Source organism: Lagenorhynchus albirostris, chromosome 3, assembly GCF_949774975.1.
Source record: "Lagenorhynchus albirostris chromosome 3, mLagAlb1.1, whole genome shotgun sequence".
Lineage (NCBI taxonomy): Eukaryota > Metazoa > Chordata > Mammalia > Artiodactyla > Delphinidae > Lagenorhynchus > Lagenorhynchus albirostris.
The window spans coordinates 9,594,413-9,608,170 of NC_083097.1; the positions used below are offsets into that span (position 1 = coordinate 9,594,413).

General features: G+C 43.4%; 1 protein-coding gene across 3 annotated transcripts in view; it reads right to left on the reverse strand.

The window, feature by feature from the left end:
* CTNND2 (catenin delta 2) overlaps window positions 1–13,758 on the reverse strand; it is a 437,245-nt gene that overhangs the window by 375,695 nt on the left and 47,792 nt on the right. For all 3 annotated transcript variants that reach the window (XM_060145991.1, XM_060145990.1, XM_060145989.1), the window contains one exon: window positions 7,214–7,408. In XM_060145991.1, the coding sequence (XP_060001974.1) occupies window positions 7,214–7,408 (195 nt within the window). The remainder of the gene's footprint in view (window positions 1–7,213; window positions 7,409–13,758) is intronic.

The window sequence follows — 13,758 nt, forward strand, 5'->3', positions numbered from 1 at the left end:
TATTAGTGTTGATGTTGATTACTGGTGTTGATGTTGCTGTTTCTAAATTTTATCGACTGTTCTACCAGCAAACACTCTGTTCTCCTTCAGCTGTAATTACCTTGTATTTACACCATTTTAGGTGAATTGATATAGGTAAGCATCTGGAAGCTCTTCTTGGTTTTAAGATGATATTTATCACTGGGCTCATTAAAAATTTCCAGTTGGGTAATCATGTGCCCCTGACTTTTTAGATTTAAAAGAGGTAAAAATTTTAACTAAGAGGTAACAGAGGATCTAATTTGACTTACTCCAGTGGGAAGCAATCATTTTTACAATTGGAAGTAACAGCCTTTAATAAGTAATAAACTGTTACTATTACATCTTTTGTGGACTCAAAAGATGAATTTCATTGAAAATGTTATTTATATTTTATTGAAGAATAGCAATAAAATTTTATGAATATGAAGGTTCTATGTAATCCCTCTATAACTTTATGAAGCATTGACTCTTGCTGCAGAAAGTTAAGTTTTTTAAAAAATGCTTTCTCCATATGGGCAAATATTTTCATCCCATTCTTATTTCTTGTTATGTTGCAATATTTGTCAACCTCATAAGGATATTTAGCAGGTTTTCTCCTTGCAGCGTACCTACGCTAATTCATTCTTTATTAGAAGCTGACACATTCATCACAGAAAGCTTGTTTTCTCCACTCAGGATCACATTTATCCGAAAGGAAATGCACGTGACTATCAACCCAGCCGATGTTGGCCATTTTTGCTAGTTTAGAAAGATGTGTTTGGGGGGTTGTCAGAGTCAAGTATTTACGTTCATCAAAGGACTCCTAAGTTGACAGTCATTGATATGTTTGAGTTTGAAATAAAAATCTGTGTCATCTTAATAGACTTTAGCATAAGCAAATCCATGAGAGTCACACGTTCTTTGTCTGGCCGTGTTCCTTATTATATAAGCTCTGTTTGGACAAGGTTTATCCCGGACAAAAGGTATATTCTATTTAAACCGACGCCCAAATTAAAAGTGTGTCTCTTTAAATTTTCATTGTGCAAGAAGTAAAGACTCAAGACGTTGGGTGGATGGTCCTGGAAGAGCAGGTGGGGATATTGGCTCTACTGCCCCACTCACTGCTCAGTGGCCTGGTCTTCTGCTGCGGACACAGCATCCTGTCTCCTTGCCCAGGGAGACAGCACGGATGGATCTGATAAGAGGGTCCCCTCTGGGGAGCCCTGTTGAGTGGCGACCACTGCTGATTCAGGAAGTGACGCTTTTATGTTCTCTCGTGCTGCTAGATCTCTGGGGCCACCATGCTGGCTCCTGTCTCAGTCCTGTCCTGGTGCCCCTAGGGGCAGCTTCTCTACTATCTCTGCCACCCTACAAAGTCACATCCGGGCCCAGGGAGGCTGGGGTGGTCATCCTCCAAGGCTGCTCCCTTCTGCTGGGACAGAGTGGGGGGAAAGGTCTGTGGTTCTTGTTGCCAACTAAAAGCTGGCATGTGCCACCTGCCTCTACAGGGATGGAATCACAAGCTGCTGCGACCGCTGACCTTCAACACCCCCTGAAAGGAGTTCAGGGTGGAGATGAGGAATGCTGCCCTCTGTGCTCTGGGTAAAACTGGCAGAACAGGTCTTCAGATAGTTAGATACTTTCAGGGGAAGATTTTATGAGCCCACTTCCTGCATCTCCTCATATCTAGAAAAGCACTAAAATCATTAACGGTGACGTCTGCTCCTGGTGACTAGCAGAAACCTTCTGCAAAAAATATGTGCTTGATTGCATGGACCCCTCCCTTCACCAAAATCACATCTATGCTGACCTTCCCCCCTACCTCTTTGGACCAGTTCCTCAGAGCTATCTGAGATGCTGCCTCCCAGGCTATAGTCCTCATTTTGCCCCAAATAAAACAACTCACACCTCTCACGTTGTGCATTTTTTTTTCAGTTGACATTGTCCAGCACTGGCTGGGGTGCCCAAGCAGGAAGGGTCAGAGCTAGGTCAGGGGTGCGGGCAGAAGACCCTCTTCAGACCATGCTCCCTGACACAGCCATGGCCCACAGAGCGCTGGCCCAGCTGAATCAAATCCGATTGATTTCTTGTGTCTGAGCTGTGAACCCTGTTGTATGTTTTACCATCCACCACCCTGGAGTGGGAGAGGGGAGAAGTGGGATTCGTCAACCCAGATTCTCTAACACGCACACAAATGTATACAAATGCACGCACGTAAGGCTCTGACATTACGGTTAGGAAGCTTTTTGGTTTGGGAAAGGCTCGAGGACCTTTTTGAACACTCAAAGGTAGACTGTGCTTCTTGTCTGAATCGGGATCTAAGTCAGTCTTCATAATAAAGTAACAAGGGTGAGAGGGTAACTATGGCGGCCAAGACGGAGGGATGGAAAAAAGATGGCGGTAGGTTGGGTATAGGGGGAGAAGCTAACTGAGAAATCGCCTTTGGAGGGGAAGTTTAGGGAGCTTCAATCTGTCTCATCTTCGAGGACTACAGCTGTTTCCTGCTTTTCTCGGTATAGTCATCTCAGTGTATCTCTCAGCTCTGACACAATCTATAACTCAGGATGGCCTTAGTGGTGTTTGGAAAGGGAGGCCCAGGGATGGGGTCAGCACGGGCCTGAGCAGGGATGGGAGAGAAGAGTGGCCACGGGAGATAATGCCCGGGACCCTGAGCCAGGTGGAAGCAGAGCTGAAGCGCTGACCGACCAAGAGTGGGTACCATTCCACAGCCCCACTCCCTGCTGAGAAACTAAAGGATGACCTGGGAGGGCGGCAGGAATCGTATATAGTGCAATCTTGAGTTACATGTTATTTAGGAAAGAAACGACAGTATGTGTTGTTCTGGGCTTTTTTTTTTTTTTTTTTTACAGTTAAGGTCATTTTAATTTTGCAATTGTATAAAGAGGAGGGGAGGTTTTTTTCCCAGTTTTTCCTGTGAGAGGAAAATACATATTAGTAAGTAAAATTATTTCAGTTTAGTTGAATTTGTGCCAAATCTAAGCAAGTGAGTCAGGCATCCAAGAAACTAATTTGAATGGCTGACCTTTCAAAGGAGTTACTTTTGAGCCTCTGAGTCCAGTGTCACCAGTTGAGGGATGTCCTTTTCTCTTTTGTAATGATCCTGCTTGCTTAATTTTGAATATGTTCTATTTTTTTGGTGCTTCTCTTAATACTCTGTTTTCATTTTTGTCTGGAATATTCATTTAGCCTTTAATATATTACCTTCCGTTACCAGTTATCTTGTCCTATTTTAGGTCCTTCTCTGAAACTAAAATGAGCATGCGTGAGGACAAAGTTGGTTTAAGCTTCTTTGGACCTGAAGCCCATCGAGCACGTGGTTTGTTTTCAACAGATATTATCTGATTAACGCAGGACACAGGAAATCCTGACGCTCTCTAGATGAAAATGGGTGTATATTTATTTTTATATTTATTTATTTATTTTTGCAGTACGCAGGCCTCTCACTGCTGTGGCCTCTCCCGTTGTGGAGCACAGGCTCCAGACGCGCAGGCTCAGCGGCCATGGCTCATGGGCCCAGCCGCTCCGCGGCATGTGGGATCCTCCCGGACCGGGGCACGAACCCGTGTCCCCTGCATCGGCAGGCGGACTCTCAACCATGCGCCAACAGGGAAGCCCTTTATTTTGTTTTTGAATGATAATTTTTACAAATGCAGGGTCAACCAAGATGACTGTTAAAAGCCCAGGTCCCAGGGCAAAACTGCCTGGGTGTGAAGCTTTAAAGACTGGCTCCATACCACCTGTGTGACCTTGGGCAGATTACTCAACATCTCTGTGCCTCAGTATTCTGATTCGTAAAGTGAGCATCATAATAGCACCCCCTTCATAGGGCGGTTCTGAGGATTAGTAAATACATTCAAAGCATTGAGAACCATGGCTGAAAGTGGCAGACATGCTATATGCTTTGTCATCCTGTCTCACCTGCTTGACACTATAGCACCACCCAGTAATTCCCAAATTGTTAAGGCCAATACACTTGACTTCACTCCCAAGTGGGGATTCCCTCAAGAGCAGCAAGTGGCCTTCAATTCCCCTGCCCCAATCTCCTGGAAGTATCCTCTGGAAATGCTCTACAGATGGAACTGAAGGACCTCCGGCCAGTGGTCTTACTTAACAGCAGAGAGGTAAGGCTGAAGAGCCGCCTTGGCCACCGATCTGAGCCAAAAGCCAGTGACCCCGGAACAGTTCAGGTCTAACAGGCCTCGTAAGAACCTGTCCTCTTCTCCCAAGGAATTAGGGTATTTGCTCTGACTCTGGACGCTTCTTAAAAGTCTGTACCAGTGGTGGCACTAAGTGTGGGGTGTGTATAGCACAGAGGATGTGAAAAATAACCCTCTGGATATAGAAAAGCAATCTTTCTTTTTTTTTACTTTATTTTTTTGGTTGCACCGCACGGCTTGTGGGATCTTAGTTCCCCGATCAGGGATCGAACCGGGGCCCCCGACAGTGAGAGCACGGTGTCCTAACCACTGGACCGCCAGGGAATTCCTGGGAAAGCAATCTTAAAATGTTTCTTTATTGAAGTTTAATCTTGCCTTTACTAGATATAATTTAATACTATTGTATAATATGTATGTAATTTATAAGTGAGAGATATATACCCGTATTAAAAGCATTTTCTCAAACATGTGGGTTCTGATAGAGACAGTTCCTGGAGGTGCAGGGTTAGCTGGGAAAGGGTAAGGACTTGAAATGAATTCAGGATAGAAATAGGGAGTAACCTGAGCAGGGGTGAGGGAGAGAGGGCTTGTGGCTTTATGCTTAGGAGCTGGAGACGTGGCTTCTCCCCACCTGTTCCCAAGAGACCATTCATGGACTTCTGTAAATTTCCATAGTGTTGTAGAAATCAGCATATTTCCTCAAAAGTGCCGCAAGTTCAAAGATGCGGGCAGGGAGGGTGTCTTGGGCATCTGGATGGCATACCTCAACAGATCTCGGCCAGGACAGAGGTTACTATTAGTGGGAAAGGGCTGGGCAAACAGATTGTCCCCTCTGAAGCACTCAGAGGACACTCCTGCCTTCTCTCAGAGGAGAGATAGGAGAAAAACACTCATTTATTCATTCAGCCTGGTTCTCCACTGATGGCTTAGAATGGGGGTCAGCAAACTTCTGTAAAGCGCCAGTAAGTAAGTATTCTCAGCTTAGCCAACCATATGGTCTCTGTCACTATTCAACTGGGCTGCTGCAGGGTGACAGCAACTACAGATGATCTGTAAACAAAAGGGTGGGGCTGTATTCCAATAAATGTTTATGGACTCCGCAATTTGGATTTCATATGACTTTTACATATCCCCAAATATTATCCATCTTTTGACCGCAAACCATTTAAAAATGTGATAATCATTTTTAACGCGCAAGCAATACTACCACAGGTGACGAGCTGGATTTAGACTGTGAGCCATCGTTTGCCAACCCCTGGCTTAGAGAAAACACTACTTTTGTTGTCGTCATTGTTTTTTGTTGTTGTTGTTAAGTGTGAACATCAGTCCTGGTCCTTAATTTGAGATCGATGAATGAAATATTTTTTTCCTATTGTAGCTAATTTTTCATTAAACCTCCAGAAGTTTATCAACAAGAGCTAATTCTAAAAGCCTATGAATATGGAACAGAGAATCAACATAATCCCTTTTGTTGTCAGTTTTTCTTCAAATTAGATATTGAATGTCACCGAGATTGTTATCTTTGTCTTTTATAAGGAGTGGGTGGAAATAAAATTACCCTAGTTAATAATATGCAACAAGCTAAATGTTAAACTAGCCCAGCCTCAGACTGGAGTAGGTTTAGCAGGCTGAAGGTGAGAGAAACTCTGACAGAAGAATAAATGGGTATTCTTTCTACCTAAACTAAGATATGTACTATTAACACTGGATGGCATTTACAACGTCAAGAGTAAAATCAAGGAGTATTTTGTGCTTTTCTTCCTATGATGCAGTGAAATACTGAAATGTAAATATCAATAATCAGCCAGAAAAGCAACGTAGCTTGCCTGGATTTCAAAACATATAAGTTAGTATCACAATGAAGTTTAACAAAATTGCTTTGATCTACTTCTTGGGAACTGGAAGTTACAACAGTCTGAAGATGAAGCGCCCGGTGCCAAGGCCTGGACCAGAGCTTCCGCATCCCCATACCTCGGCCCCTGCCCGGGATGATAATGTATATCATTAGAAATGAAGGAGACAGCTCTACTGTCTGCAGACCGGCAGCATAATGTCTTCTAAGCTAACTTAGCCATGGGAGGCTTTAGAGGAAGTGCAATTCTCAGTATCTTAATGATATTGATTTTACAGTTAAGATAAGTGTGCTCTAGCACATTTAATCATGACACTTGACCAGTTATTTTGCAAATGGCTTCATGTTCTGGAAAACACTTGTCCTTCTTCACGTGGCCTAAGGTTGTGTCAAGTTAAAATATATATTTAATCCAGGAAAGCTATCCAGTTGAATGAACCATATGCAATTGCCAATAACCGACTTTTCAGAAATAATTTCATATGATTCAACCTAATAGTGTGTATGAAATAAATTCTCAGTTGGCTTTACAAAATATGCTACATTTTTTAGTAAATATGCTTCCTTCCCACCAAGCTTGCCAAACAGGTAGACTGTGTCATTAAAAAAGTTACCAGCATGAGGCGTATGCCTTTATATGTCCTGTACAGTGACCGTGCTTTCCTAAAGTAGTTATAGTCATTAAATACGTTAATAAGGATGTACAAAAAATTGGTACTGCTTCCTTCCATTTGCCTGTGTGACAAAATGAGCTGACAACCCCCCTGTACTTATTTCATTTACAATCTACTCAGGGAGCTAAAGTGGAGTCATATTTGGTTTCTATCCTCATCACAAACATCAACGAGAGAAGCAGGTATATCATAATGTTTCTGAGGAAACAGGACATACACACACACGCACACACACACACACACCCCTTTCACAAGGGAGTGTTCTTTAAGCTTCCAAGCAGGCCCACCCCTCTGTGGACTGGCCCCCCTAAGTGGACAAGCCACCTCTGTGGACAGACCCCCCGTCTGTGGACAGGCCCCCGTCCATGGACAAGCCTGTGGACAGGCCACTCCACTGTGGACAGGCCCGCCCTCTGTGGACAGGCCCACCCCTCTGTGGACAGGCCACTCCACTGTGGACAGGCCCACCCTCTGTGGACAGGTCCCCCATCGGGGTCCTGAATACACACCTGTGCTCGTGCGGTACGTGCCCGTGTGTGCTGGCGGCAGAGGGTCCCCCTGGCTCTGGCTGAGACTCCTCATGGGGGGCTTCTGATAGACGCGGTCTTCATAGATGGGGTCTATGTGGTGCTCTGGGGACTGCAGGGCTCGCAGCTCCGGGCCCAGGTGGCCGTGCTGGCTGCTGTATGAGGCCCGGGACCCAGCTGAAAGGAATGGACAAGGAGACAGTAAGACCCGACCGACATTCAAACAGAACTTGTTTTAACCAAGACGTATTTGAATCTGGGGGGGACAGGAATGTTGAACTCTGCAGAAAATCAGATGAATGGCAGGAAGAGGTCAAGCTGATCAGCTTATCTGCATCACCCAGCTGCCTTGCTTTGCGCCCAAACCTGATCTCTGTATAAGGATGATAATGATTCTGAGATAAATGCCCATTGAACAGGGCCAGTGAAACAGCATCTTTCCCAGCCTAACGTATGTAACAGGTTTCCTCATTAAAGAGATCAGTCAGATTGAAGTCAAACCTAAAGAGCTCTTATTATCCCTTAGTCCTTGCACCTGAAATTTTACGACAGGAATTCTTATTTAAAACGATGAGCAAATGCATAAGCCGTGGTGGCAAGCCATCTTGATGTTGTTCCTGAAAAATGGACCAGAATTTGTTCTCTCATCAGCAGTTTTTCCCTGGACAATGAATGAACCAAAATGTTCGGACTTACAGTAGTCTAAATCCCTGAGAGAAGCAGATTTTAAAGAAAAAAGGTTTTCAAGTTACGTTTTCCTTTACTCTTACCCTCCAAATGGAAGGATCTGCATTTAGTCTACCTTCCTCTGAAACAGTTCAAATGTTTGCCACAAACTGGTTTATTTATAAATTGAGGCTACATAGCATTTGCCTGTAGTGGTCGTAAATCCTTATTTGTGTCTTTTTTTTTTTCTTTCTTCACTGTATAGGAGGAGGTGTGGCTTTGAAGCAGTGCTGTGGGACAGGGAAACTCTGCGCAAGAGGAAACACTCTCGTGAGGGTTAAGAGCTTGAGTTGACACACGAAAAAGAAGATGTTGACTGAGAGCGAATATTTTGTCCGAGGGAAAGCCAGAGTCATAGGAGTAGACATGCCAGGAGAATCATCTCCACGGGGACAGATGGAGTGGAGGACATCTAGGGACAGTGAAGGGGCATCAAGGAGAGACAGTTGTCTAACAATGGTGAGTACAGGACACACACAAAACCCAAACAAGGCTACAGATGATTTTAGCAAAGACCCTTCAGCTAACTCTCCAAAGCTAATAACCCACATGGCATGCTGGGATTTCACTGTCAACTGCCTTTGAATCGTCCCAACTGGGAGCCCTCCATTCCAGCTTAAAGTTAGAGGGAGTTGGAGTTCCTTGATTTTGGTAGTGTTTGTGGACACTTCTCCCTCTGTCCTGCTGCTTCCCGGCCTTCACCGGTGGCCACCTTAAAGCCAACATCTTCAGTGCTCAGTGATTGGGCTGCTTCCTCAGCATGATCTAACCCCAAAGATTTTGATATTCTTGTCTAGCATATTTGAGGACAAAGCCATGCAAAAGTTTTGAAATTGCCAACAGATAAATGTTTTACTGGTTTATTTTACACCGGCTGCTTTATATTTAAATCAACAGAATAGAGCAATTCTGAAGGAGTGGGGCAGTGCTAAGACTTCTGTGAATTCAGTCTGGATAACAAACACTGAATGTTTTGAGGAAGGGAAGGGAATCAAGTGGGCAAGTTCCTTACCTTTCCCTTTGCTAGTAATTAAATAAGTTCTGATTTAGAGAGCGTTCAGATGAGTGATAGATTCAAAATAACTGTTTTACATAATTAGGTTCATTGCATCTGATTTATCAAATGCCAACATCACACTGAATATTATCACATGCTTATATCTTCCAGGAATCTATTTAAGTACGATATGCCTTGAGTTCCTGCTGTCAGTTCTTTCTACCTCTGAAGGTTTTGATAGTATTGCCAAGGACTTACAAGTGTAAAAAACAAGGAAACAGTCATTACATCCGAATGTCATATAGTTAAATAAAAGTTATCCATCCCTGGTAGATTTAGAGGTGTAACTTTATCACCATTCCTTGGTTCTAAGCAGCTAAAAATATCCAATGATGAACAGTAAAAGGACCTGCTGATCTTTTAAGTGGCGACATGAGCTGAGGGTATGTGTGAAAATCCTCTTCTTATAAGCATTTCCTGGGCATTAGGAAATTTTTATTAGTATCATAAATCAGAAATTAATGGCCAAGGGTCCTAGGCAAGGAGCAAGAATCTTAAGATAAGGCCTACCTCTGTGGATATCAGAATTTCTATGTGCTGGTATTCAGAAAAATGCAATAGTACAATTATTATATATTTGAAGAGTATACTACACTTTTTTATTAGCATGCTTTTGACAGAACTGTAAGTTCACAGTATTTCCCTGTGGAGACACTTGTACAAAATACCTTTGCATATTTAAGCATTATGCATAGAGCTAAGGCATTTTAAACCAAGCATTGTTTGCACTCCTTTTATCCACTGCGGTCAGGTTTTAGTTGCTCATGGCTGGGTGGGCATAGTTAATGGGAAGAGAGACAAAACTAGGAGAAAAAAGAGGGGCAAGGAATTAAAGGCTAAAAGTGCAACTTCTGGAATTCATGCCCTCTACCACTCTTGCAAGAAAGAATATATCAGGCCCCTACTAACAAGGCCTGTTTTATTTTGGGCAATTTCAAGAAAAAAATAATCTCATACAACCTCTTCTCCGAATAGGCTCCAAAATTTCATGAGATGGTGTATACATTTGCTGATTCAAAGAAAATACACTTTTCTTGATACACGCACCCCAGTGTTCATTGCAGCACTATTTACAATAGCCAGGACATGGAAGCAACCTAAATGTCCCTCAACAGAGGAATGGATAAAGAAGATGTGGTGTGTATATATACAATAGAACATAACTCAGCCATAAAAAGGAATGAAATTGTGCCCTTTGCAGAGACGTGGATGGACCTAGATACTGTCATACAGAATGAAGTAAGTCAGAAAGAGAAAAGCAAATATCGTATATTAACACATATATGTAGAATCTAAAAAAATGGTATAGATGAACTTATTTGCAAAGCGGAAGTAGAGACACAGACGTAGAGAACAAACATGGACACCAAGGGGGGAAGTTGGGGGTGGGATGAATTGGGAGACTGGGATTGACATATATCCATTACTATGTATAAAACAGATAACTAATGAGAACTGACTGTATAGCACAGGGAACTCTACTCAGTGCCTATGGTGACCTAAATGGGAAGGAAATCCAAGGAAGAGGGGATATATGTATACATGTGGCTGATTCACTTTGCTGCACAGCAGACACTAACACAACATTGTAAAGCAACTATACTCCAATTTAAAAACAAGAAAAAAAAAAGAAAATACGCTTTTCTTTAGTAGTCATTTTCTTTTACCATCTAGTTCTATTTGACAGTGAGTTCTCAGCGTTAACACTGGACTCAAAACACCACTTGTAAACATCTGCATCTTTGCCAGAAACTGGAACAATGTTAACAAGAAAAATTGCTGGAGAAACTGACTTCATTAAAATGTCACAGATGTCCAGGTCAATTATGTTGGTGGAGAACAATTCTGAGAGCCTCACCTGGACCAAGCTGAGGGCTCAGAACAGCAGTGTGACAAAGGGCAATGGAAACATGGATGGGCCCAAGAGAAAAGGGAAAGCAGACCCCACGGACCAGCCCAACTGCATCAACCGGTCCCCCGCCATTGCAGACCCAGGTCATGCAAGTATAATACCTGTGTCCAGACTTTATGACTAATTTCTGCCACAACGCTTACAGCATCCAATGTTAACCTTTCAATGCTATCATATGCTTTTACTCGTCCTACTTCTCCTCTTCAGAAGACAAAGTTTGGGTCTAGAGAGCCCAGGCCCTGGCAGTGTTCATATATATAGTATGTTTCTGAAATCAATAGGTTTTAAGACTCACATCTAAAGCATGAATGCTCAGCTTACAGGCTAAGAGAGGTTGTGATCCAGGAGGGCTGAAGGGTAGTGTAACAACCACCTGGGTGCTCTGTGCAGGCCAGGCCCTCCTGCAGGTCCAGGAGCCCTGGAGGACTGGGAAGAACCTGCAAATTGATGTAGGAACAGGCTTGAGACATTTGCTGCACAAGAGCTACCATGTGTCCTAGGACCTCAGTCACTGGCCCACTGCTGCTAGAGCTGACTTGGAAGGATGTTCAAATGGCTCAGAACAGGTCACTCCTGGCCACTCAGCTGTGGCGCTGGTAATGGGAGGTGAGAGGGAAGGTTCAGTTCTGTGGCAGAGATGTGTAACCAAGCAGGACCCTATGGGGTCTTCCTGGGACAGACCCCTCCCCCCATGTCCTCTGCTGTAGCTCTTCTCTGAAGTACCTTGATAACAGTATCTGACGTACGCTTCCTGAGTTGTTTTACAGATGCTAAAGCCACCACCAAATAGAAGAAATTAACTACTGGATGACCATGAGCCCCGAGACCTACAGAAGCCTAAGGATTGATAATGTTAACTGTCCTGTTACCTCACCATCAACCAATCAGAGAACTGTGCACGATCACATACCCTGTGACCCCCTCCCTCACCTGGCTTTTAAAAATGCTTTGCTGAAACCCTTCAGGGAGTTCGGGGTATCTAGAGCACAAGCCACCCATTCTCCTTGCTTGGCCTTGGCCCTGCAATAAACCTTTCTCTGATCCAATCACTGACGTTTGGGTTTGTCTCACTGTGTGTCGGGCACAGGAACTTGCATTGGGTAACAGATGGAGATATGGGCTCCAGGGGCTCAGAGGGCAGACTGGACCCTGGAGAGTAGAGGGGCCCTAGACCTGGGACATCCCCTGGAGCTCTGTAGGTACCTTCACTCCAGCACCACCACTTACAAGAGCAACTCCTACACAGAAGTGTAAGCAGGTAGGTTAGGGAGTCCCTGGAGAAAGAGAACCAGGAATGGCTTTCTTGACAGAAGAGAACCCATTTTGGTCTAAGCCATTTTGTGATCTATGCCTGGCTACAGTGCTTGCCGTTGAACAGATCTCAGTAATTAGTGATCTTAAGGGAGGGGATGCAGAAACTAGGGAGGAGCATTCAAGAAACAACAGTGCAGCCTTGGGGCAGGGTCCTGGTTCCTTAAGGGATATACATAACAATATACCTTTGAGTTCTGCAGAAACTAAAACCCTCACTCCAGTAGAGGATGGAAGGATGATGCTGACCTTCCTGACTTCAATCAGCTAAAGCTTGGCCTCTGTCAACCTGTGCCCCAATTCTATGCTGAATTCTCCTCTGCTCAAGCCCCCTCATGAATATGCATGGACCCTTAGCTTAAAACGTCCCCAATTTTGCTGTCTGGGGAGACTCTGCTTTGGCAAAGATCCCCTGTGTTCTCCTTATTCGCTGAGAGTAATAAATCTTTCCTCTCCCTGCTCTTTGGCTTGGTTGTGGCTATTGGCTCAACACCCGCCAAGAAGTGAACCCAGTTTTCGGGGAACAGAAGCTTGAAAGCATGGCTGCCTCTCCAATTCTGCACACAAAAGGGGGCCTTAGGAGCACAGATGTATAATGTCCAACAGTTTGAAGTAAACTCAAATAGCATCTAAAGTAGTAATTCTACTGCTCTTTTCTTGTGTCATTTTTTTCCCAAACAAACTGAAATAGGGAGACATGATTTGGGCTCCAGATCTGTGTTTAACCAGCTGGGCAAATCAAGGCAAGTCATTGAACCTCTCTGAGCCCTGGTTACCTCTAGTGTAAAAATACAAATAATAGTATGTGTTTGTATGACATGGCATTGTGGGAGGATCAAGGTCAGAGAAATCTGTGTGAAGGGCTCTGCAATTGATAAAGCAGCGTAAACATAGGTATTCTCACGTCACTCGATCTTAGAATCAAGAAATTGTTATCTCATGAAAATACATCTTTTGATTCTAAAACACAATCAAACACTGTAATTTAAACTATCAAAATATCAAAAACAACTTAAGAGATTTAATTGTGAAATATTATAAATGGAAAAAAAGCTGATAATTTTGTGAAATATTATTGGAAAATGTAAATTTTAAGGTTTTATTTTTTCTTAAAAATTAATGTTGCTTTTTAATGGATAATTGTAAAGAATGAAGGAATGAATGAAGTTCAAAGGGAAAGAAATATTGAAATAACCAAGAGAAAGTGGAATCCTTTTTAGAAAGGGATATGGCATAAATTAAACTTGCTGAGCGAAGACAGCAAACATCTGCTGATCCAGAAGGAAGCCAGCGATGGACCTGCAGGGAGTTCTTGACATGGAAAGTAATTACAAAGCTGAAAGGGCAAAGTATCCTCACTGCCTTGCTCGTCTCACGCCTCCACCCCACAGAGAGAGAATCCAACAGGCTCTGTTCCATTTGACCAGCAACAGAAAACACTTCTAGATTGATTTGCAAATAAATTTCTACTTGCTAGATTTTACCTAGAGCGTTCACCTGTGCCAGTTAATCCATATTGAT